Source organism: Corvus brachyrhynchos, unplaced genomic scaffold (assembly GCF_000691975.1).
Source record: "Corvus brachyrhynchos isolate BGI_N302 unplaced genomic scaffold, ASM69197v1 scaffold466, whole genome shotgun sequence".
Taxonomy (NCBI): Eukaryota; Metazoa; Chordata; class Aves; order Passeriformes; family Corvidae; genus Corvus; species Corvus brachyrhynchos.
The window spans coordinates 813,806-829,311 of NW_008238635.1; the positions used below are offsets into that span (position 1 = coordinate 813,806).

The following is a 15,506-nucleotide window of genomic DNA, read 5'->3' on the forward strand; positions in this document are numbered from 1 at the left end:
GGAATTGCTCAAGATGCAGGGTGTAGGGGAAGAAGTGGGTCAAGGAAACTGCAGCAGGAGCAAACAACTGGCTCTGACTTCCCCTGCACAGCCAGGGTTGCTCTCTTTTGACGTCAGCTGATACAAGGGTTTTCTCAGCATTTGCAGGGATTAGGGAACAGGGCTACATGGGGGGACCTCCTTTTGCTTTCAAGTTATTTCTGAATAATTCATGTTTTCCCTTTATTGCTCTGAAAATTGTTTGAGTAAGGCAAAGATGCTAGTCATTTTAGGGGGCTTTGTGGGGGAAGCTTATGAAGGAAAGGGAGAACTTTTTCTCTTTTATTCACTTCCAGGTTGGGATCAGTCAGATAAGTTTGTTAAGATTTACATCTCTTTAAATGGTGTCCAGAAGCTTCCAGCTGAGAATGTGCAGGTGAATTTCACAGAGAGGTGAGTTCATCTTGTACCACAACAAGAACACTTAAATGCAGGACTGTTGCATCAGCCTTTTTTTTTCTCCACTCCCTTTTTTCAAACTTCAAACTGTATTAACTTTTAGTAGCACTTGAGGGTATCAGGGTGTTTTCATTTTAGAGGTGCACCTCACCATGCTTGACATGGCACATAGTGTTAGCCCTGGGTATTTGTGGTGATAGAACTGAGGTGTACATTAAGGAAATTTGTTTTTCCAAGGTTATAGGGGATCATTGAGGTAGAAAGGATCCTAAAGAACTTGATTTGTTGTGAAGTCTGGATTGGTCCTTTTAATTTCTCTGTCAAAATTGAACTGAACATTTTTAGAGCCCTGGGAATAAAGTAATTCAAGCCTGTTAGCCTTGAGGTACTACCAGAGTAGTACCAGAATAGTAGTTCTTGTACTTTCCCAAGAAGTACACCTGCTTTCCTATAAAATACACCCGCTAAAGGGTTTCCAGACAATATAACAATTGGAGTATTTGTGCCTTTCCTCCCTTCACTTCCTGGGTCCAGGTCATTTGATCTGCTAGTGAAGAATCTGAACGGGAAGAACTACACCATGACCTTCAACAACCTCCTGAAGCCCATCTCTGTGGAAGGCAGCTCTAGAAAGGTCAGTGCACCTCATCTGTTAGAGGTAATTTAGGGCCCTCACGAAGTATCACGTTCATTGCCTGACTAGTTCAGGAGACTCAGTTCTAACGTTCAGTCCCTCTCTTCTGCTGCTAAGTCTCTGCACTGTGAACATGAGTCTTACTAATCTGTGATTGTCATAACTGCAGAATTAGTCTCTGGAATCCTATTTCAGGAGATCATGTCTGGATATTGTGAGCTTTTTTTAATAGCTCACCAACAGGATTTCAGAAATAATTAAGCAGAAAATACCACCAAGCATTCATTTGCATCTTTGTGCTTTTAAATACCTCTGAGAAATTCTTTGCGATTCTAAGAGATTTGTCAGCAGACTGAAATCTTGGGAAGCTTAAATAGGCTTAATTCCCAAAGCAAAGTCTGGAACCTTGGTAATGGTGTTGCTCCAGAACTGAACACTGGTATGGTGGTTTAACCCTAGCAGGAGGTTAATTTTGTAAGAGAAAAAATTAACTCTCCTAGCCAAAACCAGGACAACTAGTCACATTTTACTGCTGCTGACTGGTGATACCCATACTCTGCTACTTGTGGCACCTTTCCAGGCTTAGAGATGTGTCACATACCTCCTGTGAGTTCTGTGTTGTACTTAGTGACATCAGATGCGAAGAACTACTGGTTCAATTGGAAATTGGCCTAAAATGAGTAGAGAGTGAAATTAAACCAGCTGAAATAATCGAGAGTGATGCTGTGGTGATTTTTAACATGGTGTGAAAGCGAGCAGTGGTCATGTACTTGTTAAGCCAAGCTAAAGCTGCAGTAGACCCTTGTCTGCTGTGGCACACAGGAGTTCTTTGTGAAATTTAGGTCAGGGTTGCAAGTAAACAGGCTTTGTAACTTGCAGATGTGTTGTGAGATTAAGCAATGCCCTAAAACTAGCTTCTTATCCTTGGAGAAATAAATTGGAGGAGCCTCTACCTGAACTTGGTATGCTTGGAGAAGTCTAATAAATACAGTCACTCTTTACCAGGCAGTTCTGGGTACTTGGGCATCCTTTAAATCACTGAATGGTGTTCCTGCAGCACTTTACATTCTTCTGTATTGGTACTGTGGGCCTGTGCTAGCATTACATTAACCACATATATAAATTGTCCACAGGGAAGTTAACAGTTGTACCTGGAGGCTGAGTACATGCTATAATTTCAGTATGCTACATAATAATGGATAGCTGAGAGAAATGTTTCAGGAATTTGTGAGTCTGGAAAAGGTTTATGTTGTGAGCTAACCTTATTTATTTTGACTGGCATCCCTTCATGCCTTGCTGTTCACCATACAGATAAAGACAGACATGGTCCTTGTGATGTGTAAGAAGAAGCGGGAGGAAAAATGGGATTGTCTCACTCAAGTGGAAAAAGAAAGCAAAGAGAAAGAGTAAGTGTCTTTTCAACCCTCCATCTTGTTTTTCATTTCTTGTTCTCTGTGTTGTTTTAGGACTATTGGGAGAGATCTGTGCCAACTGTGCAGTTATTCTGAGGATTGTTGGTCTGGGGGACAGGCCCTGAGATGTTTGAGGATCGTTAGGCTGGGATTTGTTTTGGTACTTGTAGGACTGCAAGTGGAAGAAACACACTCTGAGTAGCTGTTTTATTGCTAATGATGAAGGCTGCATCATAGGACATATGATAGGGAAGACCTGCAGTGAGAATTCTAAAGGGAATCAACCAACTAAAGATTCATTTGCATTTTGATGGCTGCATTCATGGCAAAAACTGCATTAGTGAGGTGACTGTTTTTAGATAAAGTGTGTATTATATAGAAATACGTGGATATATCCCCTGCAGCTCTACTGGTCAAAGTAATCATTGTTACCTGTGTGTGAAGTGCCTGCACAAAAATCCCAGCGTGCTTTTGGCAAAACAGGTCTTTGTTTACTTAGATGATTATCCAAAGTCTCAAGCCAGTTTGTAACACTCCAAGTGCTTGGGAGCAGCAGGCAGCTTAGACATACACAGGTATGAGGGTGGTAAATGACAGCAGGAGACACCTGGGGACAAGAGACTTTCTAAAATATATATATATATATATGTAAGTATATAATATAATGATTTCATGTTATTTTACATGTACAGCTACCTTGAAGCATGAAAACACTATTGAGAATGTTATCCCTGCCAACAACAATTCATTTTGTGTATGTTTTTAGGGTGTTTTGCTAAAACTGATTAGCCATAAGTACGTGAATTTAGGGCATAACAACCTTCTCCACTGAAATGGCATCACAGGAGATTTAGGAGGAAGTGACTTGACAATTAATGCAGTTTTCTGGAGGGACAGGATCACTTGGTTAAACCTGTATCTTGTGCAGAGAATTCCTGAAGATTTTCTGTTTGTCAAATGAACGGCTCCAGAAATGCTGGTCCCAGTCAGGGTCTGTGCAGCCGATGGTTAGCCCTGAGCACGAGGAAATTGCTCCCTCTGCTGATCTGTTTTCATCTGCTCTGTTTTTGAGCTAGACTGCACTAGGAACTACCTACAGGATTTCGGGAAATGGGATAAAGAGGACTTTTGCCACAGGGCATTACATAATAGTCGGGTCACACGGGCCATGTCCTCCACGGCTGCTGACTGCAGGTGGCACTGTTTGTCACCTGAAAAAATTGCTTTGAAATGCAATGTGTTACAAAGTCAGTTAACTTCTGGAGATCATCTGAAAAATGGGAAGCAGAAAAGAAGCCTTTTGGGTTATGAATGTGGTCTCTCCAAAAAGCTTGATGTGGTCATTTCTCGCTTTTTATTCACTTGTCACATAACACAAGGCAGGTACTGGCACTTCCTGTGTCTGCTGTATTTCACTTCTGCTTCCTACAGTTAATTTTGAGCAGTGTTTCCAGGATCATGTTTACTGCAAAATGTTTCCCATCAAAATACTGTCCCACCCCATGGGACATCTCTAGGTATACTACTCAACTTGCACTTGGTTTAAGGGTGCTTCTTAGGATTCTTCCTATTTGGAAACTGAGACAGCCGTATCTAAAGACTTTGCCAAAGCAAAAGTCCTGTTACCAGGATGCTTCAAACAAATAGCAGCATTTAAGTCTGTTGGGTGTACCTGACCTTCTCATGTATCCGTCTTGCAGGAAGGCTGCCTATGACACCGCAGATCCTAGTGAAGGGCTTATGAACATTTTAAAAAAGATGTACGCGGAAGGGGACGATGAGATGAAGCGCACCATCAATAAGGCCTGGGTTGAAAGCAGAGAAAAGCAGTACAAAGGGGACATACCAATGGATATCTGAAAGTACTCTAAGGGCCGCCTTAAAACTGATCTTCCATGTGAGACACGCTGTGCTGCAAAGATCATCGTTTACATAACCTTCTTCCAAGCAAAGACAGTCATTTTCCATTTCAGGTTGGAGAAAATATTTAAATAAAATAGCTTATAAAGCATTTCCGTCAGTCAAGTGGTTCAGCATTTCCTGAGGAGTGAAGCTTAGGGTATATGTCCTTACCCCTCCTTGAAAAAGCATCTCAGATGAGTGGGGAGTGCTGTGAGACTGAGAACAGAGTGTAAAAGTAAAGGAATCTTAAACTAGGATGGGTCAAGGCTTCTGTTGCCACTGGCAGCTGTTACCCGTGTGCTTGCTGGGGCTAGTGTCATGCTCACTTCACCAGGTGTAGCTTTTTGATTAAATACGGGAAAGTGCTGAACTGTAAAGCACGTCACAAAGGGAGAACTGCTGAAGAAAGCAGAACCACATCCTAAGCACTTGATAGTTAAGCAGAAACAATATGGTGTTAATCATGTGGTATTCAAATTTAATAATTATTCTCAGAAACTATTACTGTCTAGTATTACTATTAACTTTGGAAGTCAAAGTGCTTGTGCCAGCTGGGAGCATCCTGGATGTCTTTGAGATGGCATCAGTCAGGATGCAGTCATCAGCAGGAGCAGTGAGCTGTGATGCTGGACAGGGAGCTTGCCCTGGCTCTAGCAGAGTAAAGTAGGAAACGAGGATTAAGCTCTACTTTCTCCATTGACTTCAAAAGGGTTTTAAGGTAAGAGAGTAAGAAGTATATTAAGATGGCTTATCCACCAAAACATGGCTCAGCTGGGTGTGATGGGTTGCTGTCAGTTTGCTGCTACTGCTATTTGGCCTTTTTACTGCCACCTCCCAGGCCCATGCTGGGGAGGGGGACAGAGCAGCCACTGCCCCCCTTTACTGCACTGCTTTGAAGAAGAGTACAGGGCAAACGTGACCTTAGCAGCAAGCTTGTTGTTAATTGTGTCCTTCCTGCCACCTCCTGTGTCTCCTGAGGACAGATTTGTTGTTACCTATGGATCAAGGAAGCCACTACTCTCCTGTTAGGGTCTGGACTAGGGCTTCCTTGCTACCTTGTTCTTGAAGCATTGGATCAAGCACTGCACTACGAACAGGAGAAATACCAGCACAGTTTCTAACAGGTCCTTTAGCCACTTCATCTGCTCATTAATATGTATTTAGTTTGCATAGCAAGAGCATCTAAACTTGAGGCCATGTTTTATTCCTACTCTGTGCTTGCCCTTGTTCATGGCAGAATACCACTTTGCCCTGTTGTGCAGTTTTATTTGTTTTTACCCAAATTACCGTGATGAACTTACCGTACGGTGGCAAAAAAAAAAATGCTTCAACATGCCTTGTGCTGTATGTCTTTATTTCTAATGTTGCCCATACCACAAACCTCAGCTTAGTTCTGCAACCATCACGTAGTGACTTTTTTCTCACAATCAAACTGCCTCTCACACGGACCAGTTCAGTGCAGTTGTGCTGCTGCTTGTCAGCTGATACCAGCTCTAATCCAGTGAGTTTAATGAATCAGCACAACTTCTCACCCTTCCCTTATTAGTTTGACATTGGTGCTGGATTCTGTGGCAGGACAGTCCTGCTTTAATAGCACACACAAATGAGCCTGGTTTGTTTCTTCTGCCTGAATGCACATCCACGTGGTGATTATTACCACATGGCTCTCTGTACACCGCACATCTGAGCATGGTCAGCAAAGTGGCGGAAAACAATTCTGCTGAGCCTCCAGCGCCGCTTAACCCCTCGCGGGCGGGACGTCAGGACACACCTGTTCCGGATCCTCACGGGGCAGCTGTCCCGGGGCAGGGCGGCAATCTCCTTATCAGCCACTTCCTACAACAGAAGACCACAGCATAAGAGTTTATCTGTGTTCCCCAGGATTCAGAGGGGCCTTACTGCCAGACCTCAAAATCCAGACGTAGAATAGGTACCATCACAAGCTTCTCTACCACCTCATGAATTTGCTATTTAATTGGGAACTTTTCACCTCTCTTCCTCACTCAGCCCTTTCTTTCTGGGCATTGCAACAGTGAATGTAAACGGATCCACATGGAGACCCCCAAATTAATCTTATTACACAGACAAAACAATCTCAAGCTGCTAATTATAACCAGTCAAATCAGCTTGTCTCTATCCTTGTTGCAAGGTGGGCTAGCCCTCTAAGAGACCCAAAATTTAACCTTATTACAGACTGAATAACCTCAAGCCAGGAATTATAGTCAAAAACCCACTTGGCTTTCTCCTTGCTGTGGGGTAGGCTAGTCCTTTCAGATGAGCTGAATTTAAATATATGTTGTTTACTAACTGCCTCCAAGGTTGTATGCTTTGATGTCAGTAAAAGGGATCTCATATAGGGGGCTTTGGAAGGTGTTACAGGATTTTCTTTGGGGCTTTTTTCTGTATTTCTTGGTTTTGCCTCGTAAGGACATCTAGCACCAGTCAAATTTGCCCAGAGAACAGTAAAGTCAATATATACAAACAAATTCATACACTTTCTCTCCCAGGATGTGTAAGTATCATGCCCAGATCAAATACACACAGGAATAATCTGATACTTGCAAATGTTTTTGGTGCTTAGTAAGGCAGACTGAATGCAAGGCAGTGAATTTTTAAGAACAGTTTTAACACCAAATCTCATGCAGGTTTCACACACAGCTCAGGCAGGAAGTAAAATTAAATATTTCTAATTGAACAGATTAGTGGTTTTGGCTGGGTCAGGCTTTCAGATTTTTAAATAAGAAAAAAAATCTAGAGTTTATTTATTATTCTGTATTACTGGAAGTAAAGAAAATAGGTTTGTGAATGTATGTTAGGGGCAGTGGGGGGGGGGAGGTGGGGACTGTGACTTCACTGTATTTATTGTTACAAGAAGCACTGGTTTCAAAAAACCCCACACCCCAATGTGCACAACCTCCAGTCAGCTGACTGCTGTTGTAAACACCCCCAAAAGGCTGAGGTCACTACGAATATGCCATGATTCTGTGCCTGTGACCTGGGACAGCCGTCTGGATCGATGAAGTGACGGCCGTGGCCCTGAGCACGCCACAGCAGCAAGAGCCACGTGTGGGCTCGTGCTCCGGCTGGGCGCAGCCGTGGAGCGGCTGCCGGTACCTGCAGCTCCCTGGGAAGGATGGAGTTCTTCCGGATGGCGTTGATCCGCAGCCTCTCATCCGCATGCTCATATGCCATCTTCCTTCTCTTGACGTCCCGCAGCATCCTCCAGTCCACGTAGTAGCTCCGCACCTGCTTTGGGCAGGGCGAGGGAAGAACCTATTAAAGAAATGAAACTTGTGATACCTGCCTGTTGCACAGAGTTTGCCCATGTCAAGTATGAATTGTTACTTCCATAAAGCATGGAATATCCTGAATTGGAAGGGACCCACGAGTATCATCGAGTTCAATACCTGGCCCCAACACGGCCCCCACAATCCCACCCTGTGCCTGAGAGTGTTGTCCAAACACTCTTTGAGCTCTGGCAGCCTCGAGGCTGTGCCCATTCCCGGGGGAGCCCTGTCAGTGCCCCACCACCCTCTGGGGGAAGAACCTTTTCCTAATATCCAGCCGCTCCCTCGGGTCCTGCTATTCGTCACAGAGAGCAAAGATCGGTACCGCCCCTCGTGAGGAAGATGTAGGCAGCGATGAGGTGTAAAAAGTGTAATATGTGATCCAGAAGCTTAACGATGCCGGAGACACAAAGAGCCCCAAGCTACACCGGACCCGAGGGGCCGGGGCCGAGCCCGCAGCGGTCAAACACTACCCGGATCTCCCCTGCGCGTTCCCCGGCGCCTCGGCCGGGCGGACGGGGCCCCAGAGAGACACAGGGAAGCAGGGTAGGAGGAATGGAAGGGAGGGAGTCGGTCTGCCCTGCCGAGCCGCCCTCAGCGCCCAGCACAGCGCGGCCGCGGCCATCTTGTCGCTGCACCGCGCGGGCGCCCAGTCACGGCGGGCGAGGGCCCTCAGGCCGCTCCGCCTCCGTCCCGCTGCAGTCCCGATGTGCTCGGGATTTCCAACGCTCTGCGGCTGGGAATGGGGCCAGAGCCCCACCCGCCTCTGGGGGGTGTGCTGTGTGTGTGTCTCAGAGGTGATGGCAGGGCTCGCTGGCACCACCCGTCAGTAAAGGCGGCTGAATCTGCCACGGAAACGTCAGGGGCCGGCCTTGGGTGCAGCAAAGGTATCCCAGGTTGAAGGGGAACGGCTGTAAAAAAAACAGGGAAAGTTGTCCCAATAGGAGAATTGACGCAGAGGCATCGTCCCTCCGCTGTGGGGTCCCTGTCTGGAACAGCACGTCCTGACCACTTGTCCTGCTGCGGGACAGAGATCTGCCAGCAGCTCCACTAAAGGCTGGGCTAGTTCTGCTTCTTACGGTTTTTTTGCTTGTTTATCACCCAGGACTGTTCCTAAATTTATACCTGTGGTTTGCAGGGGTTTTTTTCCACTTAACGAATTTTGAACCATAGAATATCCTGAATTGGAAGGGAGCCATAAGGATCATCGAGTTCAACTCCTGGCCCTGCACAGGACAACTCCAAGAACTCCACCATGTGCCTGAGAGCATTGTCCAAACTCCGGCAGACTTGGTGCTGTGACCACTTCCCTAGGGAGCATATCCCAGTGGCCCACCAGCCTCTGGGGGAAGAAACTTTTGCTAATATCCAAATCTTCGGGAAAGTTACAGCCCTTTGCAGACAACACTGAATAATCATAATCGCAAACAGAGAAGAACAAATGGGGAATTCTGCATCCATTGTTCTTGTTCAGTGAGGGAAACTGTCCTGTTTCAATAACTGGAACTTTGCTTAGGTAGAGTGTAAAATATGTCTATGTCCTGATTTCAGGAAGAACATGCATCAAGGTTTTGATGTTGAATTCATAGTTTTGATTAAACTTTCTGCTTGTATCAGCTCATTAGCTACATTCAAAAAGTCATTTAAAAGAAGCTGTCTCAGTTTGTCAAGCTGCTTGTTGTCTGTGTGCTAATTGTTTTACTTAGATGTTTGGTGTATTATACTGCTCCAGAAGTATGTAATAATCTGGAAGAAGTGGCCAGGTTAGCAGGCTAATCAAATTTTATTATCTATGCTACAGTCAGCAGCTTTCCTAGGAACTTACCCACCGGGGCTGATGGTAGTCAGTGGAAAGGCCATTTTTGGTGCTGGTGAAGTTGTTAATTCTTCACAGACTGTTCAGTTTCTGTCAGCCCAGGTGTTAACTACCCTGAAGGTGTCTGTCCTACATATATGCCCAGCTGAAACCACTAATACTTGTTCACACAGCAATAACCTACAAATTCAAAGCTGTTTTCTCTTCTCCTTGCTTTATATGGGTCTTATGAGCCACAGAGAGGTGAGATGCTGGTTATTGCCCTCGTTTCCTAACTCCTTTTTCTTCCTTCATATCCTGAGAAACAAAAAGTCTGCTCTTAAACTTGTGTGAGGGTCTGTCTATGGAGGGGAAACTGCAGCAGCAGAAAGGGCTCAGCATGCCCAGCCTGTGGGCTGCAACCCTCTGAGAGCATCCCGTTCAAAACCTGGGCTGTTTGTGACCGTGTTTCCTGATGATGAGCTGTGCTGATGCCATGGCTGGCTTGGAAGTAGCTTTCTGCTGTTTGCAAGGGGAGCATTTCAAGCTTTATTCTCTGATGTAATTGTCTATAACTTGCTATTTTTCTAGCTTTCCAGAGGGTAAAGTTAATTTGGTAGGATATCAGCAGAGCAGATAAAATAGATGTGATCAAAGGGGATTTGGATGCTACAGCATGCATTCTTATCTACAGTATTTTGTATCACTTCCCCTTTTGTGTTTATTAGATGGTCCAGATGTGGGAGGAACTGGTGAGAATGGGAAGGACTATTTCTTCAGTCAGGGCTGACTCCCTCACTTGCTCAACAGCATCACCTGTGTGATTGGCACTTCCCCAGCTGAGACTGGCAAGGATTAATGATGCATGTTGATATCCCTCAGGCTGCTGCCATCTTCAGCTCCCTCAGCACAGCTTCTGGTTGCAGTAAATCGAAGGAACTGTCCAGAATCTGAGGGTTTGTCAGCTAAAAACTGGGCTCAGTAATGCACCTGGCTAAATAAGTGCGTGGGTAGTTCTTGAGGGATTTTTGAAAGTACTGTGCTGAATAAATGTAGTGTTTATCTGCTGCTGAGTTCAACATATTTTTCTATTTTCTGATGTACTCCACCTGAATTTCTCATCATTAATACTACAAATGTGCTTGTTAATACAGTAGTCTCAGTAACAATCCTGTGATGCTTGCAGACCGATGTATAGAGCTGGAGAGGCTTTCTGGCTTTTGACTAGTAGCAGAGCATAAAACAAGTGGGAAGTGTTTATTCCTGAAACTGCTGATGGGCAAGAAGACTACTGAGCAGGGGAATCATTCTCAAGCCCAGCGTGCTCCTTAGGTGGTTTGTAAGAGGGAAACGCCCCGAGGCCTCTATTGGTTCCTTTCGTTTGCTCCATGGGTTCTTAAATTCGCTGCAGGAACTGCTGCTGATTTGCAGCTGGAGTGGGGAAGAGGAGAGGATTTGGTCACTTTTTGGCGTGCTCAGATTACCTCTGCAAGTGGTGTCTGCATCAGAAGGGCTCTGAACCAGGCAGTTGAAAGTACTTGACAGGTAAGAGAAAAGTATTTTTATTTCCTTTGAGGTTCCCGTTGTTTGTCCTGAGGGAAAAACTCAGTTTGTCTCTGACTTCTTAGAGCAGATGCTCTCCAAGGATTTTGAAGCCTTACACAAACATCAATAACCCTGTATTATGGGCATGTATGATTTTTACAAAATGTACAGGAGTATTTATATGGGGTTTTTTAAGCCCATTTTGAAGGGCTTAGGCTTTCCTAGGTTATCTCCTCCAACCATATAGAAACTACGTGTCTGCTCATATAAATGGGAGTTTTGCCTTTGCATCTAATGGAGGTAGGGTTTAACCTAGAAGGGTTTCTTTTTAGAGTACTTGTTCCTAATAATTTGCACTTTAGGCTCTGATTTGTGTGTGACAGTAGATGCTTTAAAAGCCCTTCTTTTGTTGTGAGATCGTGCTGGAATTTGACCACACACATCTTATAATTGTAACAGGCACTCTTTAGTAATTGCTCAGTATTTTCTCATCCAGAGGCCCTTCTTGTGCACCTTCTCACAGACTCGGGGCTGAAAGCCAATAGAAGTTAGAATAAAGGGTAATGGCTCTAACTGCCAGAGCATAGGGTTAGATAAGATATTAGGAAGAAATTCTCCCCTGTGAGGGTGGGCAGGCCCTGGCACAGGGTGCCCAGAGCAGCTGTGGCTGCTCCATCCTTGAAGTGTTCAAGGCTGGGTTGGACGGGGCTTGGAGGAACCTGGTCTAGTGGAAGGTGTCCCTGCCCATGGCAGGGGTCTGGAACCAGAGGGTCTTTTAGGTCCCTTCCACCCTAAACCATTCCAGGATTCTATGAGTCTTAAGTTTTTAGCACCTAAAATGAAATTTATCACTATTTTCGTAATAAAAGTACCTTATTGATTATCTTTTTTATAATAAAAATGTCAGTCATTGGATAAGTAAAATCAATCCAATACAGGAGTTAAAAAATGTTTGAGCTTTGCAGGCAGCAGAACAACGATTTGCTTCAGGAAAGACTGACTTAAACTGAAAGCTACTTACTGAAGAGAAGGGAGCTAGGTAACTTATAACAAAGTGCATATTTATAGTAATGAGAAAATAGGCTGTTAAACCTCTCTGCACATGAGTATGTAGGGTTTTGAAAGCAATCTCTCATGCACATATGAACAGTTAATACACCTTGCTTATCAGATCTTGCAGAAAAATTAGCATGAAAGAAAATATAAATAAAAGAATGAATCCAGAAGCACAGTATCTCTCTGGGTGATTATAATTCTGGGTTTTTATTAATTATTTTGAGTAATCCCAAACTTTTATAGTGGAAAGTAGGTTCATTCAGTCTGGTAAAAAAAAAAAAAGGGAGATACCTGCAAAAGAAACAATCTTCCCAAGCTAATGATTGCATTTTTTGTTGGCAGTCATTGGTTGCACTAATTGCAAGCATTAATTTAATGAAGATTGCATAATACTGAAAACAGAGTGCTGGCTGGCTTATTACAGGAGCTGCATGGAATGGATTCTGTGCCCAATCCCAGAGAAACGCAGATCTGATGCACAGCTTTCTAAGGCAGCTGAGGTTTGGAACAGTAGAGCAGTTTTATCACAGAAAATAAAGACAAATAATCCAGTTGGTTAAACTAAATTATACTTATGCAAAGTATATACTTATGTAAAACTAGCAACTTGTCTCAGCCAAATACTTCGCCAAGAAAAATATGTAAAACTGAAGGAAAATGGGCTGGACATCTTAGTGTCTGAGTAGCAGTATCATCATTTTGTGCTCGTTTTGAGCCCCTACTTTATTTTTGCCTGACTGCCAACAAAGGCTAATAGCCCCCAATGACTGAGTTGTGCTCTTGGGTGCACTAACTCGTGTCGTTCTTTATTGCTAAAAGAGCATGACTTTATTGCTAAGGAGCATGACTGCTTTCCAACTTAGTGAGGGATGAGCTGGTTTATCACCTTCTGTGCTGCTGCATCTGCTGCTGTGTCTGAGCACACAGCTTTGCCATGTGCTCTGCAGGTGCCTTTGCTTCTCTCCACAGGCTGCTGCCACACACTCCCCTGCTCCTGCATTGTCATGTCCATGCTTTAAACAGAATTCAGCGGTCAGTATCCATTTGAGGGCAGAGCTTATGATGAACACTGATCACCGGTAATGCTTGTGTCTCCTCAGACTAAAAGTGTTGGTCAGACAGGCCTGTTGCTGTTCTTGTAGAGAGTTATTGAAGTGATGGCTGTTTGGAGATCAGCAGTGCTTCTGTGAACTTGCAAAGGGCTTTTTGACATGCCTTCTAGTATTTGTCATTCCTTTTGTGTTCCTCAAGAAACCTCCCTGGCTTTAGGATGCTTGAACGTGCCAGTTTTCTAACTAGGTAATTAGGGATCTGCTAGTTCTCCTGTCTCTAATGCTGTGATACACGTGGCAGTTCCATTCTAGCTTTAGCATGCAGAAGGCTGTGCTCAAAAAAATCACACTCTGTATTTCCCTTGGTACTCAAAAAGCTCAGGTCTCAAACTTGGCCCATGGCTCCTTTCACGACGCCTCATTTTATTCTGGCTATCTTGCTTTAATGTGTGTTGCTTCTAGTGTTGTGTTGTATAACTCTGTGGCTTGGATATGTGCATAGTCAACTCTGCCCCATTTCTCAGTCTTAGAATTCTCTCTTCTGCAACCATGGAGCTGTCCTAGACCTGCATTTCCTTCATCTGTGACTCCAAGTCCCTCTTTCTCTCCTGAATCCTATCTCCATGTCATGTATACATAGAAGGCCTATACCCTGAATCTTCAAGCACGGAGCAGTAGGATGGAAAAAGACTTGTAGAGTTAGATTGTTCGAATCTTTCACACAAATATTCCACTTTCTCTCCAGCTTTGATCATCCCATGCTTTCTTCTGCAATAATTGAAAAGATGTGAACAGGGTTTCTTTCATCCCTTCCCTTAGGAGAATATTCTGTGCCTGGTAGATCTGACTATTAGGCATTCTTTCCTAAATCAGTCCTTTCCCTAATCTGCTGTTACTGCCAGTTATATGTATGACATTATATTCTCCACAAAAAGTCAGTTAAACCCATTCTTTTTAACGGCAGGGAAAAAATCTCTTTATTATATGATGAGGAAGCCAGAAAAGTTGTTCTCTTTCATTATGCTTGACAGAAATGCTTGTGTCCAGGGGTTTTTCCTCTGGAATGATCTCTGAGCCCAGGAAAATACGAGCTCAATTTGTGGTTCCAGTGAAGCCCTAATTAGTCATGACATTATGTTACAAGCCAGAATGCTATCACTAGGTGCTGAGCAAAGGGATTTTGTGCATGCATCTGTCTGTTTGGGGACCTCATCTCCAGGGGTTTGGAAGTAAACCCCACAAAACCAAGCTTTGGGGGTTTCCTGCAGTGGACTGTGATGAGAATCTGTAGAATTTAGACGTAAGTTTGTTCAAAGCTTTGAAGCAATCTCATATGATTTGATTTGTTTCGGAAGTCTGCAGAGGAGAAAAAGAAAGGTGTAGCTAGTTTCTGTGTCCCTTTGAGGGACAGGATGGGTCGGGGTGGGAAAGCTGCATCTTTGGTCAGAAATAGGCATCTGCAAGCCAAGAGGGAGAGATGGGGAAGGAGCCCTGCGTTCACAAAGCAAGGTACTACTTGTTCCCCTCCATTTCACTTAATATACATTAAATGCAGATAAGTGCTGAATGGAGGTGGAAAACCGAAGGAAACAAATTACTGCTTGGGTATAAGCAGCAGTGATGACTCCCTTATTTTATGGATAGAATCATAGAATTTTTAAGCTTGGAAAAGCCTCTAAGACCATTGAGTTCAACCATTGATCCAGTGTTGCCAAGCCCTTCACTAACCCATGTCCAAGTGCCATATGTACATGTCTTTTAAATCCATCCAGGGGTGGTGATTCCACCGCTCCCTGTGTGAGTTTACCCTTTCAGTAAAGACATTTTTTTCCTAATACCTAATCCAAATATGACATAAGGGTATCAGGTAAGGAATTGTAGACTGAATCTTGAAATCCATACCTTGTTTTCATTGGTGTCTGCGATTATCTTGCTTGAAGAGAGATGCACCAAAGTGACCTGCAAAACAGATATTAAGTGGGTGATGTAGGGTTTGTTTGGTTTTTAGCAACCAAAGCCTCATGTTTCTGGGCAGGAAGGACACCTTCTTTTAGCTGTGCTGCCAATGGGAGGTACTAATCTAATGGCAGGGATGTTTCCAAAGGTTTGGCAGACATTTAGGTGATATAAGGATGTTTCACAGAAACAGACAATTTTTATTGTAAGGGTTGTACAAATTATTATAATGGAGTGTTATCTGAGTCCAGATGTGCTATTACTGTGGACACATATTGGCCAAGTGCTTTCTAGTTATCACATTACCTAATTTAGCACTTAAATAAATTTTTTTCCCTTCTGCTTGTGCAATGAATAACACAACTGCTTAGTAAGTCACATGTGGTGGCATTTTGAATTTGCATCCTATGGTGTGAAATTCTAAGTTTT

The 15,506-nt window shown here is 43.9% G+C and overlaps 2 protein-coding genes across 2 annotated transcripts in view; one reads left to right on the forward strand and one right to left on the reverse strand.

Annotated features, from left to right (window-relative positions):
- Positions 1-5,717, forward strand: part of CACYBP (calcyclin binding protein) — a 6,269-nt gene extending 552 nt beyond the window's left edge. Inside the window, exons 2-5 of the mRNA XM_017737415.1 lie at positions 336-432; positions 973-1,072; positions 2,384-2,478; positions 4,185-5,717. Coding sequence (XP_017592904.1) covers positions 336-432; positions 973-1,072; positions 2,384-2,478; positions 4,185-4,344 — 452 coding nt within the window. The 3' untranslated portion in view covers positions 4,345-5,717. The remainder of the gene's footprint in view (positions 1-335; positions 433-972; positions 1,073-2,383; positions 2,479-4,184) is intronic.
- Positions 5,718-5,719: 2 nt separating this feature from the next.
- MRPS14 (mitochondrial ribosomal protein S14) lies at positions 5,720-8,355 on the reverse strand. Its single transcript, XM_017737416.1, has 3 exons — positions 8,254-8,355; positions 7,501-7,659; positions 5,720-6,222 (listed from the first exon to the last, which is right to left on the reverse strand). The coding sequence occupies exons 1-3, from the start codon at positions 8,296-8,298 to the stop codon at positions 6,040-6,042; spliced, it is 387 nt and encodes a 128-aa protein (XP_017592905.1). The 5' UTR covers positions 8,299-8,355; the 3' UTR covers positions 5,720-6,039.
- Between the last annotated feature and the right edge of the window lie 7,151 nt (positions 8,356-15,506).